Source organism: Salmo salar, chromosome 20 (assembly GCF_965601325.2).
Source record: "Salmo salar chromosome 20, fSalSal1, whole genome shotgun sequence".
Lineage (NCBI taxonomy): Eukaryota > Metazoa > Chordata > Actinopteri > Salmoniformes > Salmonidae > Salmo > Salmo salar.
In genome coordinates, this window is record NC_138310.1 from 4,964,168 (window position 1) to 4,983,293 (window position 19,126).

Sequence of the window (19,126 nt, forward strand, 5' to 3'; positions counted from 1 at the left end):
TTCCTCATCTCTTAATTTACAAACATTTGAAGTCACAGGATAGGTTAAAGCAACATGAAGGTTGCCCATTTACATGTTAGTAATTTGGCAGACGCTCTTATGAGCAATTAGGGTTAAGTGCCTTGCTGAAGGGTACGTCAGATGTTTCACCTAGTCGGCTCTGGGATTCGAACCAGCGACCTTTCGAGTTACTGGCCCAACGCTTTTAACCACTAGGCTACATTCTTTCAGATCCCCAAATAAAATAAAAGGCCGATATTTAATCCGAGACGCGTTGGAGCACGTGCGACATATTTAAGCATTTACCGTGAACTTCCGCAAAACGCCGTAAAATTGCCTTTAAAAAAGGTGCATTGTCGACACTATAATGCGCATCAGATTGAATTTGAGCGTAAGACAAGAGTGGATGGCAGTTGATTCTTCCAGGGGAACAGGTGTGGTTCTTTGTCTATTTCTACATGAACCAAGCACAGGTCCAGCAAGGGGGGGTGGGGTGTTCATGTACAAGAGTGTGGGTGAGTCTAAAGAAATGTAATGAATCATTCGAGTTCTGTGGGTATGTCATCTCAAAAGTTACAAATAGGATATGAATCAACAGGTAGCGGACAGCATACATACCACAGTATGACATTACAGTTTCAAACAAGCACCACACTCAATTTATTTTTCTGGCTTCTGGACACAGCGATCTAGGTTGGGGCCAATAGCATTTGAATTCAGTGAAGTCAGACTCTTAAATTCAATTTATGAATGCAAGTGGCCCTTTGTACTAAAAGAGGATCCCTCACGGAGTTGAAATCTAATTAAATTTACCAAACTGAATTAAAATGCAATTTACCATGATGCAAACTCAGGGCAACAATAACAGACCATTAACACTTATCTCAACTACCCTTTAAACCCACTACACAGGTCCTACTCAGAGATCCTTCCTTTCTAACAAATCATAAATCGTCAAGAACAGGGTGGTCTATGCATTTATGTGGAGCTGGTTGAGGAACTGAATATCATTCATTAGGAGTATCAATAACATTGGTACTCTATCATAGAGGAATAAGACATCTTGGTGCACAGAGAGCTGCTGTGTAGCAAAACCCAGGTAAGGGGAGTTGAGTTGACAGGTGAGTCAGAATGTTTGGGACTTATTATTTGAGGTTTTTGATCTGCTGGTTGGTGTTGTTGATCTTGAGGTCCAGCTTGTCCACTTTGCCCAGCAGATTGTCCAGAGAAGTGTCCTGATTCTCAATTTCAGACTGGAGGCCCAGTCCTAGGTTCTTTAGCCTTCCCAAGCCCAGGGACATCTCATCTGGAGCAGTTCAAGAAAAGAAGGGTTCATTAGAATAAACATTTTAAAAAGTTTAAATTCTCCACAAATGTGGAAACTTGCCTTCGGCTTCACACAACAGATGTTACTGCTGATGAGTTGGAATCTTTTGTTGATCGCCATCAAAAGTCATGAATAAAATTTAGACAAATGTCATTGTTATTTCCCCATAGGTCCCGGAAGGCTCTTACCCAAGTTGTTGTCCAGTGTCTGGTGGGCAGCTCTAAGGTGTCTGTTTGCAGGGTAGCCATTTTGACTGGATGAGCTGTCATCATCTGATGCAAATGCGTCAAACCCTACACAGGAGGAATGTCATTGACAGAAAATTATCCTTTTGCTTAAAGTAGCTGCCAAGTGTTCCAGATTTCTATTATTACAATATGAGCAAAATAAGACGTTTTCATTTGCATAATAGTGACCAACAAATCAAAGACGGGCCTGTCACTGAATAAAATATATAAAAACGCCAGTGTTGGACCCATGTTTCATGAGCTGAAATTAAAGATCCCAGACATTTTATATGCACAGAAAGCTTATTTCTCCAAATCTACGCACAAATTTGTTTACATTCCTGTTAGTGAGGATTTCTCCTTTGCCAAGATATGCCACACCTATCAGGTGGATGGATTATCAAGAAGCATGATCATTACACAGGACAATAAAATGTGCAGTTGTCACAACACAGATGTCTCAAGTTTTGAAGGGAGCGTGCAATTGGCAAGCTGACTGAAGGAATGTCCACCAGATCATTTAATGTTTATTTCTCTACCATAAGCCACCTTCGTTGCTTTCGAGAATTTGTCAGTAAGATCAACCGGCCTCATAACCGGTAACCACGCAAGCCCAGGACATCCACATCCAGCTTCTTCACCTGCGGGGTCGTCTGATACCAGCCACCTGATGAAACTGTGGGTTTGCACAACCAAAGAATTTCTGGACAAACTGTCAGAAACCGTCACAGGGAAGCTCATCTGCGCCCTCGGTCTGGACCTCATCTCACCAGGGTCTGGACCTGACTGCAGTTGAACATCGTAACCGACTTCAGTGGGCAAACGCTCACCTACCATGGCCCCTGGCACGCTGGAGAAGTGTGCTCTTCACAGACGAACCCCGGTTTCAACTGTAACGGGCAGATAGCAGACAGCGTGTATGGCATTGCGTGGGTGAGCGGTTTGCTGATGCCAAAGTTGAACAGAGTGCCCCATGGTGGCGGTGAGGTTATCGTATGGGAAGGCATAAGCTACGGACAACAAACACAATTGCATTTTATCGATTGTCAATTCGAATGCACTGAGATACCGCATCGAGATCCTGAGGCCCATTGTGGTTCCATCCGCCGCCATCAGATGTTTCAGCATGGTCCCATGTCACTAGGATCTGTACACAATTCCTGGAAGCTACAAATGTCCCAGTTCTTCTATAACCTGCATACTCAGACATGTCACCTATTGAGCATGTTTGGGACAACTTGTTCCAGTTCCTGCCAATATCCAGAAACTTGGGACAACTGACGGTGATGTAGACGATCTCAGAGGGAACAGCTACTGTATCTATCACAGGCTACAATCAACAGCCTGATCAACTCTATGCGCTGCATGAGGCAAATGGTGGTCACTCCACACCCTTATTTTTCTTAAGGCATCTGTGACCAATAGATCCAAGTCTGTATTCTCAGTAATTTGAAATCCATAGATTAGGGCCTAATTTATTTCAATTGACTGATTTCCTTATATGAACTGTATTGTCACTCAGTAAAATCTTTGAAATTGTTTTCGTTTATCATTTTGAAACCGTATGTTTCAGATACAAGTTTGAGGGGGGGTGTTTTTGGTTTACTTTGTGTTGGCCACAACTACAATTAAAGGATGAATCAATAACATTTGGGTATGGGTTAACAAAACACATTTAAAAATAATCGTGTCAACTATTGTTCCTTGAAGGAGGGAAACGAGGTACAACACAGCTATGGAGAGTAGTGAGCGCAAGCGCCCTCTACTGAACTACAATCACGGCTGACATGGCTAACAAGCCCCACCTTTCCACAGGTGATAAACCAGAGGGCCGAACATCGTTTCCCTCCTTCAGGGAACAGTAGATAGCCATAACTGTATGTTCTCTTTCAGTCAACTCGGTAGTACACAACTATGAGGACATGAAATCACACCCCAAGCAAACACCAAATAAAAAAAAAATGGCCCATGGCAGACCGAGAGATCCAACTCAACAGGAAAACCTGTTGAGTGATGCCTAATGACCCTCTCCTGCCCCAGCCGTAAGCACACTGTGGGCAGTGCCATCCAAGCATGGTGATGCCAAACTTGCCGCAGCACAAATATCTCCTACAGGCAACCATTTAACCTCTAGAGGACCCCTTCGAGATAAAATCCCGTTAACGGGATTGGTTGGACAACAAACAGTGAGATAGCGCGGCGCAAAATGAAAAAATAAATCTCAATTAAAATTCAAGTATTATACGGCATTTTAAAGATACTCTACTCGTTAATCCAATCACATTGTCCGATTTCAAAAAGGCTTTACGGTGAAGGCAAAACAGATTATTTTAGGATAGCACATTAGCCAAAAAAAATAAGCAATTTTCCAAGCACGTATAGCCATCACAAAACCAGATATACAGCTAAAATTAAGCACTAACCTTTGACAATCTTCATCAGATGACACTCCTAGGACATCATGTTAGACAATACATGCATTTTTTGATCGATCAAGTTTATATTTATATACAAAAACCCAATTTTTATATTGGCACGTGACGTTCAGAAAATGTTCTCCCCATAACTCCCGGTGAATAGGCACATACATTTACAGAAGAACTCAAACGTTGACAAAATGTATAGCAATTATTTAAACAATTAGAGATAATATACTCCTTTACGCAACCACTTTGTCAGATTTCAAAATAACTTTACAGAAAAAGCACATTGTTCAATATTCTGAGTACAATATTCTGAGTACAGAACTCAGCCTTCAATGCTAAGCTATACAGTTAGCCTACAACCACGGCGTCGACAAATCTCTAAAAATATGTTCGAAATATTTTCTTACCTTTGATCTTCGGCGTAATGCACTCGGAAGGGCACCCACTTCCACAAGAAATGTTCATTTGTTCTGCAAAGTCCATCTATGTCCAAATACGTCCGTTTTGTTGACCCATCCAGAACACATTACAATGCCATGTGGCGTGGACGTAGATCCATAGACAAAATGGTCAAAAGTTCCATTACCGTTTGTAGAAACACGTCAAACGATGTTTACAATCAATCCTTTAGGGTATTTAACGTAAAATTGCGGATAATTTTACAACCGGGCAATAGGTATTCATCCCAGAAGAAAAATTAAAAACAACGAAGTCACGTGCGTCATAAGACACCTGTCCTCAGACTGGCCAGTGATTGACTGAGCCACAATTTTCTGCCCGGTAACTGGTGAAACCAGTTCCGAAAGATTGTTGACAGCCAATGGAAGAGTTAGGAGGTGCAACGTAAATCCTATGTCACTGGAGTTTAAGGGATTCAAAAGAAAAATACATTTCTAATTTCTCCCACTTCCTGATTAAATTATTCTCAGGTTTTTGCCTGCCATATGAGTTCTGTTATACTCACAGACACCATTCAAACAGTTTTAGAAACTTCAGAGTGTTTTACATCCAAATATACTAATAATATGCATATTCTATTTTCTGGGCCAGAGTAGGAACCTGTTTAACCTATTGGGGCTAGGGGGCAGTATTTGCACGGCCGGATAAAAAAAACAAAAAAAACATACCCGATTTAAACTGGTTACTACTCTTGCCCATCTCACAGTTCTTGCTGTGAGATGTTACCCCACTCTTCCACCAAGGCACCAGCAAGTTCCCAGACATTTCTGGGGGGAATGGTCCTGGCCCTCACCCTCCGATCTAACAGGTCCCAGATGTGCTCAATGGGATTGAGATCGGGGCTCTTCGTTGGCCATGGCAGAACACTGACCTTCCTGTCTTGCAGGAAATCACGCACAGGAAGAGCAGTATGGCTGGTGGCATTGTTATGCTGGAGGGTCATGTCAGGATGAGCCTGCAGGAAGGGTACCACATGAGGGAGGAGGATGTCTTCCCTGTAACGCACAGCGTTGAGGTTGCCTGCAATGACAACAAGCTCAGTCCGATGATGCTGTGACACACCGCCCCAGACCACGACGGACCCTCCACCTCCAAATCGATCCTGCTCCAGAGTACAGGCCTTGGCGTAACGCTCATTCCTTCGACGATAAACGCGAAATCGACCATGACCCCTGGTGAGACAAAACATCAACTCATCAGTGAAAAGCACTTTTTGCCAGTCCTGTCTGGTCCAACGACAGTGGGTTTGTGCCCATAGGAGACGTTGTTGCCAATGATGTCTGGTGAGGACCTGCCTTACAACAGGCCTACAAGCCCTCAGTCCAGCCTCTCTCAGCCTATTGCGGACAGTCTGAGCACTGATGGTGAGATTGTGCATTCCTGGTGTAACTCGGGGAGTGGTTGTTGCCATCCGGTACCTGTCACACATGTGTGATGTTCAGATCTACCGATCCTGTGCAGGTGTTGTTACACGTTGTCTGCCACTGCGAGGACGATCAGCTGTCCATCCCGTCTCCCTGTAGCGCTGTCTTTAGCATCTCACAGTGCGGACATTGCAATTTATTGCCCTGGCCACATCGGCAGCCCTCATGCCTCCTTGCAGCATGCCTAAGGCACGTTCACACAGATGAGCAGAGACCCTGGGCATCTTTCTTTTGGTGATTTTCAGAGTCAGTAGAAAGGCCTCTTTAGTGTCCTACGTTTTCATACCTGTGACCTTAAGACACTAACAGCTTACAGACGGTAGGCAATTAATGACCGTTCCACAGGTGCATGTTCCTTAATTGTTTATGGTTTATTGAACAAGCATGAGAAACACTTTACAATGAAGATCTGTGAAGTCATTAGGATTTTTACAAATTATCTTCCAAAGACATGGTCCTGAAAAAGGGACTTAACTTTTTTTTCTCTGCCTTTAATATTTTACCTAACCCTATTACCCCTAATTGGAGTAAACTAATTACATTTTTATTACTCCCCCCTAAATTGAGTAAACTAATGGACAACAATACTTAGGCTTTTACTTCCAGCTTATACATACATTTCAGACATAACTAATGTAAACTCTTGTTTATTTTTAGTCCCAGCAACCCTCAACCCCTCCAATCTATCTCTGAAGACCATCAGGTTTTGATTTCTAGCTGCCATATATTTATCCACTGTGCTGTTTCACAAAAGATTTAGTCTCATAGTTTCTACAGATTGTAAATTAAAAGATGAACACCTTTGCTAAGAGTATTATATTATTGATCAATTGACTGACTTATCAAAATCACCCAGCCATTTGCAGAGTTAACTCTTAAGTAAACTTATTTTTTTTGCCATTCCCAACCAATCTACATATGGGCAGTACCAAAACAGCAAAATCTGCTAGCTAGCGCACACACAAAAGTTTGGGGTCACATAGAAATTCTTGTTTTTGAAAGAAAAGCATTTTTTGTCCATTAAAATAACATCAACTTGATCAGAAATAGAGTGTAGACATTGTTAATGTTGTAAATGACTATTGTAGCTGGAAACGGCAGATGTTATGGAATATCTACATAGGCGTACAGAGGCCCATTATCAGCAACCATAACTCCTGTGTTCCAATGGCATGTTGTGTTAGCCTTTTAAAATGCAAAACTTGGATTAGCTAATTGATCATTTGAAAACCCTTTTGCAATTATGTTAGCACAGCTGAAAACTGTTGTCCTGATTAAAGAAGCAATAAAACTGGCCTTCTTTAGACTAGTTGAATATCTATAGCGTCAGCATTTGTGGGTTCCATTACAAAGGACTTCCTTCTGAAAATCGTCAGTCTATTCTTGTTCTGAGAAATGAAGGCTATTCCATGCGAGAAATTGCCAAGAAACTGAAGATCTCATACAACGCTGTGTACTACTCCCTTCACAGAACAGCGCAAACTGGCTCTAACCAGAATAGAAAGAGTGGGAGGCCCCGGTGCACAACTGAGCAAGAGGACAAGTACATTAGTGTCTAGTTTTAGAAACAGACACATCACAAGTCTTCAACTGGCAACTTCATTAAATAGTACCCGCAAAACACCAGTCTCAATGTCAACAGTGAAGAAGCGATGTCCAGTGTCTGTTCTTTTGCCCATCTTAATCTTTTTTATTGATCAGTCTGAGATGGCCTTTTCTTTGCAACTCTGCCTAGAAGGCCAGCATCCCGGCTGAGCCGTTGTTACTCCTAGACGTTTCCACTTCATAATAACAGCACTTAGTTGACCTGGGCAGCTCTAGCAGGGCAGAAATCTTACAAACTGACTTGTTGGAAAGGTGGCACCCTATGACGGTGCCACACTGAAAGTCACTGAGCTCTTCAGTAAGCTATTCTACTGCCAATGTTTGTCCTATGGAGGTTGCATGGCGGTGTGCTCGATTTTATACACCAGGTCAGCAACAGGTGTGGCTGAAATAGCCAAATGCACTAATTTGAAGGGGTGTCCACATACATACACTATATATGCACAAAAGTATGAGTTTTCAAAATGCATACTGCCACCAGCTCATTGCAAAGTGGTGTGACGTGTTGATGAAGCCTGCATTCAGTTACCAATTGAGAAATAAAAATAGCTCTTTGAATCTTAGCCAAAGAACAATTATATTTAGAATTCTTGCGTATTGATTGGGTTTATAACAGAGGTGTCAGACAGATTTTTCACTCAAAGCCTCTATCTGTATGCTCTGCGCATGTGATAAGATACATAATGAATATCCATGGGCTGGTTCGATCCAGGGCAGCCTGAGCATGTACCCAGGCGAGACACTCATGAGTATCATTCAAAGACATTGACTGTGGGCAAGATCGTGACCTCAAACCAGCCTTTGTCGACTCGTTCGTGCTAGTCATCTTATTAACAACCTGTTAGCGAGGCTAAACAGGCCAAAGAATAACTAACAAATTGTAGGGAACTTCACAAAACTAGTTACAAAACTTTAACACAATGTCCAGAAGGATGAGCATGCCCTCCTTACATAAGACCGTTAAGTTGGCGTAAAGCCTGATAAATAACATTGGAACGCAAAATGTTTCTTAAAATTCATAAATTGTTCTGCTCAGCTCGAGGTGAAGAGCGGAAGACTTGAAGGAATTAATCCATGCCTCGGGTTCTCACACCTGTGGAAGGCAGAGCTCCCGGTGAGGCATGGTGTTCACTGGCCTTGTCAAGCGTAATTATAATATTCTTGAGTAAAGGGCTCTAGCACACAAACTCCTCATAGCTGTCTTGTACCAAGTTGACCAACTGAAAGGGAACAAGGGATGACAAAGGAGATATTATTCTGTGGCTGAGGTTTATGGCCTTACCTCCAATGTCCAACTTCCTCCGGTTGGGGTGACTGGCCTGGTACTTGTCTTCATGCTCCTTACTGTGAGACATGGCATTCTGCAATCTAACACACAGTCAGAGTCTCAAGGCAGGATAATCTTTGAACAAATAAAGACATTACACACTTCAGTTTAATCAGAGACTTGAACACAGAAAAAGTAAAGACTGACAGTGTAAGAATGAGCTCTCTACCGCCATCTTACACCTCTTCATTCTTCACACAGGACCTGTATGGGCAACATGGCAGAAACTATGATAGTATCACCGCGGATAGCCTAAATACTCAGTCAACTGATTTCTACTGATGGTGGAATGTTTGGGATACCCCATGAAAAGTTTCACTAGCAATGTATATACAGTGAGGGAAAAAAGTATTTGATCCCCTGCTGATTTTGTACATTTGCCCACTGATAAAGAAATGATCAGTCTATAATTTTAATGGTAGGTTAATTTGAACAGTGAGAGACAGAATAACAAACAAAATCCAGAAAAACACATGTCAAAAATGTTATAAAATGATTTGCATTTTAATGAGGGAAATAAGTATTTGACCCCTCTGCAAAACATGACTTAGTACTTGGTGGCAAAACCCTTGTTGGCAATCACAGAGGTCAGACGTTTCTTGTAGTTGGCCACCAGGTTTGCACACATCTCAGGAGGGATTTTGTCCCACTCCTCTTTGCAGATCTTCTCCAAGTCATTAAGGTTGAGGCTGACGTTTGGTAACTTGAACCTTCAGCTCCCTCCACAGATTTTCTATGGGATTAAGGTCTGGAGACTGGCTAGGCCACTCCAGGACCTTAATGTGCTTCTTCTTGAGCCACTCCTTTGTTGCCTTGGCCGTGTGTTTTGGGTCATTGTCATGCTGGAATACCCATCCACGACCCATTTTCAATGCCATGGCTGAGGGAAGGAGGTTCTCACCCAAGATTTGACGGTACATGGCCCCGTCCATCGTCCCTTTGATGCGGTGAAGTTGTCCTGTCCCCTTAGCAGAAAAACACCACCAAAGCATAATGTTTCCACCTCCATGTTTGACGGTGGGGATGGTGTTCTGGTGGTCATAGGCAGCATTCCTCCTCCTCCAAACACGGCGAGTTGAGTTGATGCCAAAGACCTCCATTTTGGTCTCATCTGACCACAACACTTTCACCCAGTTGTCCTCTGAATCATTCAGATGTTCATTGGCAAAGTTCAGACGGGCATGTATATGTGCTTTCGTGAGCAGGGGGACCTTGCGGGCGCTGCAGGATTTCAGTCCTTCACGGCGTAGTGTGTTATCAATTGTTTTCTTTGTGACTATGGTCCCAGCTGCCTTGAGATCATTGACAAGATCCTCCCGTGTAGTTCTGGGACGATTGCTCACCCTTCTCATGATCATTGCAACTCCACGAGATGAGATCTTGCATGGAGCCCCAAGCCGAAGGATATTGACAGTTCTTTTGTGTTTCTTCCATTTGTGAATAATCGCACCAACTGTTGTCACCTTCTCACCAAGGTGCTTGGCGATGGTCTTGTAGCCCATTACAGCCTTGTGTAGGTCTACAATCTTGTCCGAGCTCTTTGGTCTTGGCCATGGTGGAGAGTTTGGAATCTGATTGACTGATTCCTTCTGTGGACAGGTGTCTTTTATACAGGTAACAAACTGAGATTAGGAGCACTCCCTTTAAGAGTGTGCTCCTAATCTCAGTTTGTTACCTGTATAAAAGACACCTGGGAGCCAGAAATCTTTCTGATTGAGAGGGGGGTCAAATACTTATTTCCCTCATTAAAATGCAAATCAATTTATAACATTTTTGACATGCGTTTTTCTGGATTTGTTTGTTGTTATTCTGTCTCTCACTGTTCAAATAAACCTACCATTAAAATTATAGACTGATCAATTCTTTGTAAAGAGTAAAGAGAGAGGTATAGGAATAACCAGGGAGGGACTGGGCATTACTTGCTGCTGGCTTGGTAGGCAACAGGCTCTTCTGGCAGGGGCTTGGTGGTCTCAGGCTTGGCCTTAAAGTAAGTGACAAGGCCTCCCCACACACTCTTAATGCTGTTGATATGTTTCTGGCTGGTTTTTAGGTCTTGGCCCATGTTATCCACCATCCTCTCGGTCCTCTTCAGAGCCTCCCCCTGACGCATCAGCTCCTACGGATGGACACAGAGGAAATCAATGTTATCAAATGCACTCGGCTGTATCACTCTTTACAGTTTGCCCAAAACATGGAGAAATACATCTAACAATGCTGGACTTTGATAATACAGATGCTCCAGGGTGAATTTTCCCTGAGGTACAGATCAGCGTCCTAGAGCTGGCCACCCGGCCAAACTGAGCAACAGGGGGAGAAGGTCCTGGTCAGGGACGTGACCAAGCACTCAATGGTCACTCTGACAGAGCTCCAGAATTCTTCTGTGGAGGTGGGAGAACCTTCCAGAAGGACAAACATCTCTGCAGAACTCCACCAAAATCAGGCCTTTATGGTAGAGTGGCCAGATGGAAGCCACTCCTCAGTAAAAGGCACACGATAGCCCACTTGGAGTTTGCCAAAGAGCACCTAAAGGAGTCTGACCATGAGAAACAAGATTTTCTGGTCTGATGAAACCAAGATTAAACTCTTTGGCCTGCAGCCGAGCGTCACGTCTGGAGGAAACCTGGCACCATCCCTACGGTGAAGCATGGTGGTTGGAGCATCATGATGTGGGGATGTTTTTCAGCAGCAAAGTACTGAGTAAAGGGTCTGAATTCTTAGGTAAATGTGATTTCAGTTATAAAAACATTTTGCAAACATCTCAAAAAACATTTTTTTTTCATTAAAAAAGGGGTATTGTGTGTAGCTTGAAATAGAATAAGGCTGTCACGTAACAAAATGTGGGAAATGTCAGGGGGTCTGAATACTTTCTGAATACATAGGCTTACCTCTGCAGTCTCAGCGCCTATCTTCTCCGACTCATAGATGAGCCCCAGGGAGCGGTGGCTGCTTACCACCGCCGACTTGGCCGCACGCATCACTTCCTGTTCGAGGCATCTCTGCTTGCTCTCTGCCTCACTCATTCCCTCTTGGGGGTCGTCAAATCCACCACTTGACCGGCGCTGCTGCTGCTCCTCCTCATCATCTGCAAATGGGTTGTGGGTTCTGGGGTACGCCATCTTTTCAACAGAACAGCAGAGTTATGACAGTGGAGAGAGGACACAGCAGGCACGGGTGGGGGGGGTGGGGGGGCTTATAAGGCATGCCTGCCATGAAATTGTGTGTTCATGTTATGTTTACTGGGTCATTCATGGAACCATTAAAACACCATGGCAGTAATGATTAAAAAAATAAAACATTAATTTGGTAATATAACAAAATATCATAATGAAGATAGTGTTCTCTACCTTGCACAAAGAGTAATTTCAACATAGGAATTCATTATTTTTGTCATTACCGCAAAACGTCCAGCTATCCGTTTAAAATAACAATACAACATGCATTGAGTAAAAATGAAAATATTCTGAAATATTTAACTGAATATTACAGGAATATGAATAATATAGTGTCCATGACTGATGTTCTCATCCTCCGCAACATTTTTGAAGGACTGTTTCTTATTAACAAACTATAGTTTTGGCAAGTCGGTTAGGACATCTACTTTGTACATGACAAGTAATTTTACCAAATATTACTTACAGACTGATTATTTCACTTATAATTCACTGCATCACAATTCCAGTGGGTCAGAAGTTTACGTACACTAAGTTGACTGTGCCTTTAAACAGCTTGGAAAATTCCAGAAAATGTCAATGGCTTTAGAAGCTTCTGATAGGCTAATTGACATCATTTGAGTCAATTGGAGGTGTACCTGTGGATGCATTTCAAGGCCTACCTTCAAACTCAGTGCCTCTTTGCTTGACATCATGGGAAAATCCAATTAGCCAAGACCTCAGAAAAAATAAATAATTGTAGACCTCCACAAGCCATCACGGTTGACAACTCCCTTGTGTCCTCCTCCCAGAGTGCTAAGAACCTTGGCGTGATCCTGGACAACACCCTGTCGTTCTCCACTAACATCAAGGCGGTGAACCGATCCTGTAGGTTCATGCTCTACAACATTCGCAGAGTACGACCCTGCCTCACACAGGAAGCGGCGCAGGTCCTAATCCAGGCACTTGTCATCTCCCGTTTGGATTACTGCAACTCGCTGTTGGCTGGGCTCCCTGCCTGTGCCATTAAACCCCTACAACTCATCCAGAACGCCGCAGCGCGTCTGGTGTTCAACCTTCCCAAGTTCTCTCACGTCACCCCGCTCCTCCGCTCTCTCCACTGGCTTCCAGTTGATGCTCGCATCCGCTACAAGACCATGGTGATTGCCTACGGAGCTGTGAAGGGAACGGCACCTCCATACCTTCAGGCTCTGATCAGGCCCTACACCCAAACAAGGGCACTGCGTTCATCCACCTCTGGCCTGCTGGCCCCCCTACCTCTGAGGAAGCACAGTTCCCGCTCAGCCCAGTCAAAACTGTTCGCTGCTCTGGCACCCCAATGGTGGAACAAGCTCCCTCACGACGCCAGGACAGCGGAGTCAATCACCACCTTCCGGAGACACCTGAAACCCCACCTCTTTAAGGAATACCTAGGATAGGATAAAGTAATCCTTCTAACCCCCCCCCCCCCCCCCTTAAAAGATTTAGATGCACTATTGTAAAGTGGTTGTTCCACTGGATATCATAAGGTGAATGCACCAATTTGTAAGTCGCTCTGGATAAGAGCGTCTGCTAAATGACTTAAATGTAAGTCTGGTTCATCCTTGGGAGAAATTTCCAAACGCCTGAAGGTACCACGTTCATCTGTACAAACAATAGCACGCAAGTATAAACACCATGGGATCACGCAGCCGTCATACCGCTCAGGAAGGAGACACATTCTGTCTCCTAGAGATGAACGTACTTTGCTGCGAAAAGTGCAAATCAATCCCAGAACAACAGCAAAGGACCTTGTGTAAAGATACTGGAGGAAACAGGTACAAAAGTATCTATATCCACAGTAAAATTTGTCCTATGTCGACAATCTGAAAGGCCGCTAAGCAAGGAAGAAGCCACTGCTCCAAAACTGCCATAAAAAAGCCAGACTACGGTTTGCAACTGCACATGGGGACAAAGACTGTACTTTTTGGAGAAATGTCCTCTGGTCTGATGAAGTAGAACTCTTTGCCCATAATGACCATCTTTATGTTTGGAGGAAAAAGGGGATGCTTGCAAGCTGAAGAACACCATGCCAACCGTGAAGCACGGGGGTGGCAGCATCATGTTGTGGGGGTCCTTTGCTGCAGGAGGGACTGGTGCACTTCACAAAATAGATGGCTTCATGAGGGAAAATTATGTGGATATATTGAAGCAACATCTCAAGACATCAGTAAGGAAGTCAAAGCTTGCTCGCAAATGGGTCGTCCAAATGGACAATGACCCCAAGCAGACTTCCAAAGTTGTAGCAAAATGGCTTAAGGACAACAAAGTCAATGTATTGGAGTGGCCACCACAAAGCCCTGACCTCAATCCTATAGAAAATTTGTGGGCATAACTGAAAAAGCGTGTGCGAGCAAGGAGGCCTACAAACCTGACTCAGTTACACCAGCTCTGTCAGGAGGAATGGGCCAAAATTCATCCAACTAATTGTGGGAAGCTTGTGGAAGGCAACCCGAAACGTTTGACCCAAGTTAAACAATTAAGGCAATGCTACCAAATACTAATTCAGTGCATGTAAACTTCTGACCCACAGGGAATGTGATAAACGCTGAAATAAATTATTCTAATATTATTCTAACATTTCACATTCTTAAAATAAAGTGGTGATCCTAAGTGATCTAAGACAGGGACTTTTTACTCTGATTAAAATGTCAGATATTGTGAAAAACAGAGTTTAAATGCATTTGGCTAAGGTGTATGTAAACTTCCGACTTCAACTGTATAATCAATAGGAAGCCTACGCCCTCATACAGTGTCTATAGGAAGTCAATACCCTACAGTGTTAGGAAGTCTACATATGCGAGCACACATGTCCACCACACACAATCAGTAACCCATTTAGTTTGTACTATAGGATTCCAGTCAGTAAGCCATTCAGTCCCTTCTATAGGATGTGTGTACACACAATCTGTAAGCCATTAACTCCCTACTGTAGGATGCACACAGTCTGTAAGCCATTCAGTCTTTACTATAGGATGATATGTCCATAACAGTAAGATCTTCCCCATGTTTTCAGACATGCTCATTTCATGCTTCCTTTCCAGATATCAAAAATGAAAGCAAAATTGTAAAATCAATAAAACAAGATCTGACAAAGCAGCAACATGAAAAGAAGAAAAGTGAAACTCAAAAGGTATTATAGAAAAAAGAAACAGCTAAAAGCTGTACTGGACATAACACCATCAAGCGAGCAAGATGATACATTTCAACACATTCAAGAAGCAAAATTAAGTAATTCAAATTCTAGAAGACACAGCCTCCCCAAGAGAACAGCCATTCTCACCTCAGCAGGTAAATGCCCCTGCCATCAACTCAACTCCTAAAAGAAGAAACATATCTACAGACACCAGGACCAATGAAGACATCTACCCCAAAAGAGTCACCCAAAAAGAGTAACAGAAGAAAGAAAACACTATCAAAATTGGAGGTCAAAGTTGCGCTACACAGAAGAGAAGCTTCTGGAGAGGACCAAAGAGATGGTAAACCTAAAGAAAAGACTTGAGATGACCAAGAGGAAGCAGGTAATTGTCAACATAGAAGGCAGAGAGGTGCAGAAGAAAACTACAAAAAGAGGTCAGAGAACATTACCCAATAACATCAAGTGAAAACTAATGTGCACACTTCTTATCCGCACACTTCTTTTCCTTCATCAAGATGAAGTCGCCACTGTAATAAATGGAAAATCCGGAGAAATTCAGAAAAAGGGCCAGATATTCCTAGGGATAGGGGGCAGTATTTACACGGCCGGATAAAAAAAACATACCCAATTTAATCTGGTTATTACTACTGCCCAGAAACTAGAATATGCATATAATTATTGGCTTTGGATAGAAAACACCCCAAAGTTTCTAAAACTGTTTGAATGGTGTCTGTGAGTATAACAGACCTCATATGGCAGGCAAAAACCTGAGAAGATTCCTTACAGGAAGTGGCCTGTCTGACAATTTCTTGGGCTTCTTCACTCTCTTTATTGAAAACTGAGGATCTCTGCTGTAACGTGACACTTCCTACGGCTCCCATAGGCTCTCAGAAGGTTGTGAAAAGCTGAATGTCTTTGGAGCCCCTGGCTGAAAAACATTAGCGCCTTTGGTAAGTGGTCGATCAGAGGACAATGAGATCGCGTAAACAGCGGTTGACATGCTTCGAAGTACGGTAATGGAATATTTAGAATTTTTTTGTCACGAAACACGTCAGGCGCGTCACCCTTCGGATAGTGTCTTGAACGCACGAACAAAACAGAGGATATTTGAACATAACTATGGATTATTTTGAACCAATCCAACATTTGTTATTGAAGTAGAAGTCCTGGGAGTGCATTCTGACGAAGAACAGCAAAGGTAATCCAATTTTTCTTATAGTAAATCTGACTTTGGTGAGGGCTAAACTTGGTGGGTGTCTAAATAGCTAGCCCGTGATGGCTGGGCTATCTACTCAGAATATTGCAAAATGTGCTTTCACCGAAAAGCTAATTTAAAAATCGGACATATCGATTGCACAAAGGAGTTCTGTATCTATAATTCTTAAAATAATTATGTTTTTTGTGAACGTTTATCGTGAGTAATTTAGTAAATTTACCAGAAGTTTGCGGTGGGTATGCTAGTTCTGAACGTCACATGCTAATGTAAAAAGCTGTTTTTTGATATATATATATATATATATATGAACTTGATTGAACAAAACATGCATGTATTGTATAACATAATGTCCTAGGATTGTCATCTGATGAAGATCATCAAAGGTTAGTGCTGCATTTAGCTGTGGTTTGGGTTTATGTGACATTATATGCTAGCTTGAAAAATGGGTGTCTGATTATTTCTGGCTGGGTACTCTGCTGACATAATCTAATGTTTTGCTTTCGTTGTAAAGCGTTTTTGAAATCGGACAGTGTGGTTAGATTAACGAGAGTCTTGTCTTTAAAATGGTGTAAAATAGTCATACGTTTGAGAAATTGAAGTAATAGCATTTCTAAGGTATTTGAATAACGCGCCACGGGATTCCACTGGCTGTTGACTAGGGTGGGACGCAAACGTCCCACCTAGCCCAGAGAGGTTAATAAACTTTTACATTTTCACTGTGCTCCTAAATTTCTTTGTGTGCTCCTACATGTTTTAATTTAGGAGCACATGTACTCCTTGGGAAAAAAGTTAGCATAGAGCCCCGTAGGAGATGGCAGGGTGAAAAATGGCATAAAATAATGTCAGTTTGTTTTCATGATTACTTCATAACTAAGGAAAACAGCTGGGACATACGGTAATGTTATGAAACTGGGCTCCATAGCCAATGCAATTAAGACATTTTTATCAACAACAAAAAAGCGGTAAAAATGTTGTGTCCATCATGTCCAGACATTTAACAATGCTTTTTTTCTGATAAAAACTAGTCCATTACCCCGTTTCATAATATGACCATATTTCCAAGCTGCTTGCCATCATTTTGAAGTAAACATGAAGAAAAAAAAAAAAACAGGCCTTATTTTAGGGCATTTTCACCCTGCCAGCTCCTATTAGTTCGATTGAGCACCGTGGCACCAACTCGCCTTCCGAACGTTCTATTCCCAGTTTATTGCTGTAAGTCACACCGCCTGCTTTGCCATTGTTGGCAATGAGACCTGCCCATGTTGTTTGTAGTTAAATGTAAACAAAAAAAACAAACTCATGGAACTCTTGAGTTTGTCCCATTGTTTACTATAGGTTAATACAGGCATGGCTATCTATTTTGCCAAATATCTAGCAATGTGTATAATTAGATTTTTTTCAAGTCGGACACCATTTTTATTGTGAGAATCTCCTTTTTCTAATTATTTAAGTATGGGCAGCGAGCTCAGTTGTCATCAAATGCTAAACCCAAAATACTTTTTGCCCTTAGAACACTGAGCTCCCTCCATTGTTTTCCTATGGATATGTATGCCGGTCTATTTCGCCAAATATCAAACATGTGTATATTTAGATTTTATTAAATCAGGAGAATCTCACCTTTGTAATTATGTAAGGTCACTAGACCAGAAAGTCAGAAGTCCCCCCCCTAATTTCTCATTACGCAGACATAGGCATAGTTGACGCCATTGAAGTGCGGATGTTTACTTTCTACACGAGTTGTCCGACAAATAGATTGTAGAGGTAAAATAAAAAGGGATACATTTGTTCCATTTAGGCGAAATGGAATTCTAAGCATCACACTAGTCAAAACAGGCTCTGCGATCTTTCAATAATTTGCTATGGGCTCGCGCAAGCGTTTCAGCTTGGCCAAGCCGTTTTTCAGCCTAGGGTGAATGTTGACTCTATTGTCCAGCCTACTACTAGGGCTGTTGACCCGAAGACCATACCTAACAAAATGTTAGTAGTACGATGAACACGTTATTTCATGTAAAATAGTAATACGGGTCATAACTTCAATGGTTTATCTTCCATGGGTAAAAGTGGTTGTTTGGTGTTAGTTACCAGCTATCAACAAGTTGGTGTGACTGAATCCTTTGCTTTCGTTCTGAGTTGGTGATTACATCAAAATGGTAAATTACATTTCAGCATGACAACGTACGTTAGTTAGCTGGCTAACGTGTTAGCTAGTGTAGTTTATAATTAACGTTACACGGGGTGTAATTATTAGTTAGACAAAAGAGTTGAAAACGCAACATTTGCAACTAAAACGACGTTCTAAAACAGGCCGGTCCCTCCACATTTCGTTCAGTTTGCTTCCGTTTAAGAAACGTTTTCAACAGAATCAGCGTATTTCATACGCCCCTGATGACTTACCTAACAATTCATAGCTAGTTAAATATAAGCACAGCACTATTCTCCTTATAACAATAAACGACAGTCAATTAAAAAAATACGTTTAAACCACTTACTTTGACGATCCACACAACCTTTTGACCGTGGTTTGGTGAAATGTTGTTTTATCAGCTGATTACCAGCAAAAAAAAAAGTCGGTTTCCGTTGTCTTCTTCTTCTTTGGAAGTTTAACGGCAGTTGGCATCCAATATGTTTCATTACCGCCCCCAGCTGGACTATAATATAAATCTATCCTACTTTGTTATACAAAAAAAAGTATTATATATTTTCATTTAACCTTTACTTAACTAGGCAATTCATTTAAGAACAAATTCTTATTCACAATGACAGCCTACCCCGGCTAAACCCAGACGTT

General features: G+C 42.2%; 1 protein-coding gene across 1 annotated transcript; it reads right to left on the reverse strand.

Annotated features, from left to right (window-relative positions):
* Positions 1–632: 632 nt before the first annotated feature.
* On the reverse strand, positions 633–18,884 carry snap29 (synaptosome associated protein 29). The gene is given in 6 exon segments (NM_001141287.1): positions 633–1,306; positions 1,516–1,620; positions 8,751–8,836; positions 10,715–10,911; positions 11,681–11,911; positions 18,828–18,884. Coding segments are annotated over 5 exon segments (780 nt in total). The 5' UTR covers positions 18,828–18,884; the 3' UTR covers positions 633–1,145.
* Between the last annotated feature and the right edge of the window lie 242 nt (positions 18,885–19,126).